General features: G+C 47.2%; 1 protein-coding gene across 1 annotated transcript; it reads left to right on the top strand.

Moving 5' to 3' along the window:
• Positions 1-5,144: 5,144 nt before the first annotated feature.
• CCDC92 (coiled-coil domain containing 92) lies at positions 5,145-6,785 on the top strand (the record flags this gene model as incomplete). Its single annotated transcript, XM_009083644.1, has 3 exons — positions 5,145-5,274; positions 5,619-5,660; positions 6,274-6,785. Coding segments are annotated over exons 1-3 (684 nt in total), but the record flags the coding sequence as incomplete, so codon positions are not given.
• Between the last annotated feature and the right edge of the window lie 5 nt (positions 6,786-6,790).

The following is a 6,790-nucleotide window of genomic DNA, read 5'->3' as shown; positions in this document are numbered from 1 at the left end:
GATGCTCTGATTTTGTGCAGAGGCACCTGATACACAGCCAGATGCTTGTTGCCTTGAAATATTTTGAACTCTCTCCAGATGCTTAAGATCAGAAAAAGGTCTGGAGTCTGCACATCTCTGCAAGGCAAGATGTGCCTGTTCAAACGTTAGCAGCTGTTTATGGTGAGCCTGCAGTGAAGTTGCATTGGGGAAGCTCTTGTTGAATATTTATCTTTTTTTGTTGTGCCCTTTTGAAGGGAACATGCACTTGTAAACGAGGTGGAGCTCTTTGCAAGGTTAGCTTAGAGAATTTAAGTTACCTTCTTGACTTTACTGGAAGATGAAAGTAGGTGCAGCCAGAATTAAAGTGGTGCACTTAACGTTCCCAAGGGAATTCTGTTTGATTGACTCCACTTGTTCTTCCTTGGCTGTATTCAAAACAAATTGTGAGTCCATTGTGTGAAGGACTCGAGGCTCCATCTTTGAGCTGTACCTAGGAACATTTGGTGGTGTGGTGATCCTGAGGAACGAGGGTGGAATGCAGTGTGCCATGCAGACAAGTCCTGTGTGCCTGTGGCAGATCAGACCCTGTTGGTGTTCAGGGGCACAGGGCAGTTGTGTCACCATCTCGGTGCTGAGCTCCGCAGTGTCCCTCCGCGTTCCATCATCCTTCCCAAACACCATGTGCATTCCCAGGGGACTTTGCCTGGCTCTGCATTGCACAGTTCCTTCTGGATAAGAACACAGCCAACTTGGGTTTGAGTTGCTTTGGAGACAAGGGGAGAAGGAGGAGAAACCATGGTGACGTAAGTGTTGTGCAGTGTGTGCAGTCAGTGTTCTTCCCAGCGCTGCCATAATTTATCTGACGGATCCAGCCGGAGCCTGGATGCTTTGGGAGCTTGTCCCACTCGTTTCCATGGTGAGAGGTGGAGATTGCTCCTCTGGGCTGTAAAGGACACTGTTGACTTCTGCATTTTGATATTTCTCTGGTGCTTTTTGAGCTTCTTGTTTCAGAGAGCCCGAGATGAAATCAGCTTAGTGCAATCCCAGGACTTCCCTCTTGGAAACTCCAATGGGAGATGCACTTGAAGGTATTTTTAATTTTTTCTTTAGCCTGAGCCCTCCCAAGACCATGTTTTCTGTCAGATCTCAGCCTCCAATGGGAGATGCACTTGAAGGTATTTTTAATTTTTTCTTTAGCCTGAGCCCTCTCAAGACCATGTTTTCATGCCAGTGGGAGCAGCTGTTGGATGTGATTTGTGGCTCTTCATTCAATCAGCAGGTTGAGAATTGTTAAGGACTTGGGAGTAGCTGTAAATCCCAGGAACCAGCCTCCCTGGAACTAAGTCAGAGCATCTGCATGGGGAAGTGGTGGGAAAATGTCCACTGACTTGTACTAAGATAAATTACTATTTGCTTCTTTTTCATTATCTCCTGAGCCCATTCCCATTTTTGGACTGCACGGGTCAGTGGGTCTCACTTGCATCATCTCCCATGAGCTGCTGACAAATCTGACACTAACAGTCAGGAAAATGTTTTATGCAACCTTGGGAGCTTTCCCAAACTACCTGTGAATGCAGAATCGAGGGGTGCTGCTAATTTACAATCTCTTTCAAATTTCAAAGTGTGGTTTAACTTTGTGACAGTTGTCAGTGGGTTTTGCTTTAAAAATGAGTCTGTATTTTCGCACAGTGTCCTTTGATCTTGACGTGACCTAAATAAAGGAGGAAGTTGATTAGTTGTAAAATGCTGTGAATGTACAAAATATGCAAACAGGCTGTAAGGGGGGGAAACAGGAAAAAGTCTTCTGTGCTTTAATAATCCGGTGATTCAGAGAACACTGGATAAAATCACTCCCCAGTCCCAAACCAGCATATCTTCATGCTGCCATTTCTTTAAAAAGGGGCAAACTAAAGCACCACCTCACAGATTTCAGCCTTTGGGCTTGAAATGGAAATACCTGGTTTGGGTGGGATTTTTAAGAGCACAATCACATTAAATCATAACAACTTGGACAGCAAATAGCACTGAGTCTGTGGAAGCTAATAATGTCCCTTTTTCTGTGGAAGCATCACAGAGGGTCATGGCCAGCATTGCTCTGTGTCCCATCACCAGACACAGGGTGTGCCCAGGCTCTGTAGGTCACCTTTACTCCGTGTCTGCAGATGATTCTCCTGTCTGACCCAAGAGCAGGAGAGTTGCCAGAGCAGTTCTGCGATGTCATGCTGAGATGGAGCTTCCCCTCCCTTTAACTCCACATTTCTGGTCTTCAGAACTGATCTGTTTGGTGAACTTGCCCAGCAGCTAATTAATTGGCTGTATGTCCATATTTCCAGTCTTTCTCTGTCCAGACAGGTGATGCATATTCAGTTGGAATCCATTTAATCCCAATCTCAGACTTGAATAATATTAGGTCTAATTACATGGTCTAAGATTTGATGTAAAATAGCTGCAAAATGAATATTGAATATTGTTGTTAGTACAGATTTGTGCAGATTTCAAAGCAAAAGTGTCTCTGTACAGTGACTGTCTGTGCAAGACACTTTCCCTTTCCCTGGTTTCACAGTAGATGGGTTTGGCTGCTTCCCAGGACTCAGGGCCATGGATCACACAGTGCTGGTCTGTGCTGTCTGAAGGTGTGAGTGGGAGGGTGAGTTTGGAACTGGAGCTGCTGCCCACACACCCATGGAAGCTGTGGCTTCACCTCGGTGGCCTTCCCTTTCCCTTGGAGGAAAGGAGAGAGGACAGACAGACAACCAGGAGGAAAAGCATGGAAAGGCTGCAGGGAGTTGTGGGAAACGACTTAGTGCAGAGGGGCTGCAGCTAAAACTCATCACGGGTTGATTTAATTGCTCTCACTGATTAACTTATCGCTGCTGCAGGGGAGATGATGCTCTGGTGCTGGTAGCTCTGCTTTTCTTTCTAAGCCTATAAAACTCTCCTGCCCCTCATTATATTTTTTTTTCTTCAGAGCAGCTAATCCTAGTGTGATCTTTCAGATGCAGGAGATCAAGGTGAAAAAACAATAGAGATTAATAGTGACAGCCTTATTCTGGTTTTTTGAACACTTAGAAACTAGTTTTTAAAAGACACATTTATTTGCAAGGACTGAGCTGTGAACATTTACTGTCTGGCGATGAAGTGTTTTCCTGTCCAGGTTACAGGTGTAAGGTCTCTGTTAGCACCCACTGTGAGGGCAGAGGCTCTGGGGTGGTGTGTGCAGGCTGTTCTTTCATCAGCTGCTGCCAGAGCTCAGGGTTTCCTTTGTAGAATACATTTCTTGAAGAATCCCTTCCGAGCTGCAGCCGTGGCTTTGTTCTGCTGTCACACTCGGTCGGTGAGAGTACAGTGATCACCTCAGACATGGGATGATGGGCAGAGCTCCTGTCTGTCTGAAGTCAGCTTTGCAAACGGGGGGATGTCACTTTGAAAATGTGCCACGGCTAAAATACCATCAGTCCTCAGAGTTAATGGTGCCCACAGTGATTGCTGTGACTGTGGTGCCCTGTGAACAGCCCCGTGGCATGAGGGGCAACTGACAGGCTGGCCTGGGCTGGGGGGGGACTCAGGTGAGCTCCCTCAGGAGCTCTAGAGAGGATCCTGCACAACTCAGCTTATTTCTTGTTTAGCCCCTCCAGAAACCTCTTTTTAGGATGTCTTTGGTCTATCATTTTCGCCCGTTTGCTAACGATGGTGATCCTGAAAGGACCTGTTCACTCAGCAGAGCTCACTTGGCACTGCTGCCCACATTCTTCTCGGGCACTGCAGTTAATCTTTGGCCCCTGTTACAAGGTAACTGAGAGCTCTGTTTGGCCCTGCACAGAAGTGGATTCCTTAAATGTCTTTTGCACCTTCACTTTATTTTTTTTTACAATCCAATATTTGCTTCTGTAGGGGTAAGTCAGTAGAAGATGAGTCCGTTGAGGTCACAGGTGAAGTCAGAAGGTTCTGTGAGTGTGATTTCCACACCCCCAAGGTGCTTTAGTGCCTTACCAAGGTGCAGGAGCACCAAGGCTGCTGTTCTTTTGGGAATAAAACTATAAAATTAAACAGAGGGCTGCGTTATGTTTAGGAATGACAGAAGTGTGTCACTTGCTCTGAGCTTATGTTCTACCCATTTTAAACTGGTAGGATCAGATTTTTGTCATAAAACTGCAAACCAGAAAGAGCCCAAGGCAAACCCTTGGGGCCCTTCTGTGGGCCAGCAATTACAGCCGTGGTCGCAGTGCCATTGCAGGTGGTTGTCCAGGCAACAGAGTCCTGACTCTTCAATTACCCTTGTAACCTAATTATTGTGATGGTTTTTACAAAGCTGCATATAGAATGGAATTTAGCCTTTCCTCCTGTAACCATTGTTGCCTCGTCAGGAGCAGTGGTAGCACTGGCAGCTTGGCAGCATGGTACAGTTAGCCATTCCTGGCTGAGTCTGAGCACTGCTGTAGGCAAGTCTAGTTGCATGAGGTTGTTCCACAAGGAAAACAGTTTTCCATGTCCTTGTAACCTGAGCAAGAAAAATCTGATTGTTTTCTCGTGGAATGAAACATTGTCCTTGTTATCTTGTTCCGTATCACTGGGGCTGGTGCAGGACTGATGCTGCTCCATCCCAGGACTGATCCTGCTCCAGCCCAGCTGAGGAAACTGGAGCAGCCAGAGCTTCCCTCATGCATTCCCAGTTCCCACATCTTGGCTCAGACACCCCAAGGCAGCCATGTCCATGGCAGCACCACGGGCCTGGCTGTGCTTACACCCCAGGTTTGCCTTTCTCCTTACAGCTGGTGCATCTCAGTGCCTTCTTCCTCTTCTTCTTCTTGTCCAGGGATGTTACAAATTCCCATGTCCCTGGAGGGAATGTACTAGCCCATTCCTTGGGACTCCACTTTTGTCTTGTAACAGGATTAGTGATTTAGGTGGTCTGAAGTTAATCCTTTAAATGTGTTAACTGCAAACAAATGAGTTCCCTGCGCTGGGTACCCTGGCCTAGGGTATAATTAGGCTTTCGATGAACTTAGGGCACTTCTGTAGTCCTGAAACAGAAAAACCTTTTGTGGCGTTTGCTGATCACACATCAGTGTATTCACAGAATTCAGCCTTTCCTATTGTTGATGTGCAGGTAACTCACCGCTCCAACTCCACTTCTGTTCCCAGACAGGGTGACTTGGGCCAGGATGGCCACCTCAACCCTGGAGAACCAGCTGCAGAGTGCCCAGAAGAACCTGCTGTTCCTGCAGAGAGAACATGCCAACACGCTGAAGGGGCTGCACGCCGAGCTGCGCCGCCTGCAGCAGCACTGCACAGGTACCACGGGGGCTGAGCTGCCTGTGCCTCTGTGCTTCCCTCTTCCCAGGGCTGGAGGCACTGCTTCCCACCCCGGCAGGGAAACTTGCCCACACCACCACCACAGGGGGGGGTTGAGTCAGCAGCCTGTCTTGGCGTGGTCAAAGCAAAGGGGTTTTTATGTTTCTGTTTAGAAAGTTGTTTCACACGTTGGCTCATTGGCAATGGATCTCCTGTTCTTGCTTGGGGTGGTGGGAAGAGTTAGTTCTGTGTTTACTGGAGTCTGTCAGTGTAATTCTGCTCAGCAGGTGGTGTTTGGGGTCCATGATGATGTTCTAACCCAAATAAACAACTTTTTTCCTCAGATTTAACCTATGAGCTGACTGTAAAGAGTTCAGACTTGTCAGGTAAGGAATATATGGCATTTTTCTTCTAATGCTCGTGGTCAACTTTGTCATCTGTTTCAATGTTTGTATTTTCTCCATTACAAGTAGGTGAGATACTTTGCAATGGGATGTCTGACTTGATAAATTCTAAAGGTATAATAAGTGTAGTTTTCTACTTTCCAGACTTACTGTTATTTATGAAGTAAACATCACAAGTTCTTTACCAAGGTCACCCAGGAAATCTGTGAAAGAGCCAGGAATAGCATGTGGAACTGCTGACTCCACTAGACAGTCAGTTCCCCATGTGCTATGTGGGAACACAGGACACAAATTTTAGGGGCAGAAGAGTGAGACTATTTTTAAAACTTAGCTGAGCTAGTGCTGTAATTCCACCACAAAGCTTTTATTTGTGTGTGTGTGTATATAGACACTAGATACTAGTTATTCTCCCTGTATTATGTTAACAGTGGGGGAAGTAACCTCCTGGATTGGGGATTGTGTGGGATGAGTATTAGCTGAATTTATTCCATTGGATTCCCCCGATGGCTTTGGGATAGCAAGAGAAGCCTATTGCACTGTTGTGTGTAGTGGCTGTTGTTACCTTTAAACACTTGTGCTTTTCCTGTCCTTGCAGAAAGTGGCAGCTCACGAAGCGATGAACTCAAAAGTAAGTGCAAAGACCTCGAAGCTCAGCTGAAAATCAAAGAGGCCGAAAACAGTGAATTGTTGAAAGAACTGGAACAAAAGAACGCGATGATAATGGTGCTGGAAAACACTATTAAAGAGCGAGAGAAGAAGTACTTGGAAGAGTTAAAAATGAAAAGCCATAAGCTCAATATGTTGTCCAGCGAACTGGAGCAGAGAGCGAGCACCATCGCCTACCTGACCTCCCAGCTGCACGCCACCAAGAAGAAGCTGCTGAGCGCCAGCGGGACCGCGGAGGGGACCCCGTCGGGCAGCCCCGTGCTGTCCGGCTACAAACCCTCCCCGCCCAAGGACAAACTGCCCGAGACGCCGCGGCGCAGGATGAAGAAGAGCCTGTCCACGCCGCTGAACCCCGAGTTCGAAGAGGCCTACAGAATAGGGTCTGAGAGCAGGAAGCTGCTGCTGCGAGAGCCCGTGGATGCCATGCCCGACCCCACGCCCTTCCT

Source organism: Acanthisitta chloris, unplaced genomic scaffold, assembly GCF_000695815.1.
Source record: "Acanthisitta chloris isolate BGI_N310 unplaced genomic scaffold, ASM69581v1 scaffold25631, whole genome shotgun sequence".
NCBI lineage: Eukaryota > Metazoa > Chordata > Aves > Passeriformes > Acanthisittidae > Acanthisitta > Acanthisitta chloris.
Note: the sequence above shows the minus strand (reverse complement) of the source record. Positions and strands in the feature narration are given on the sequence as shown.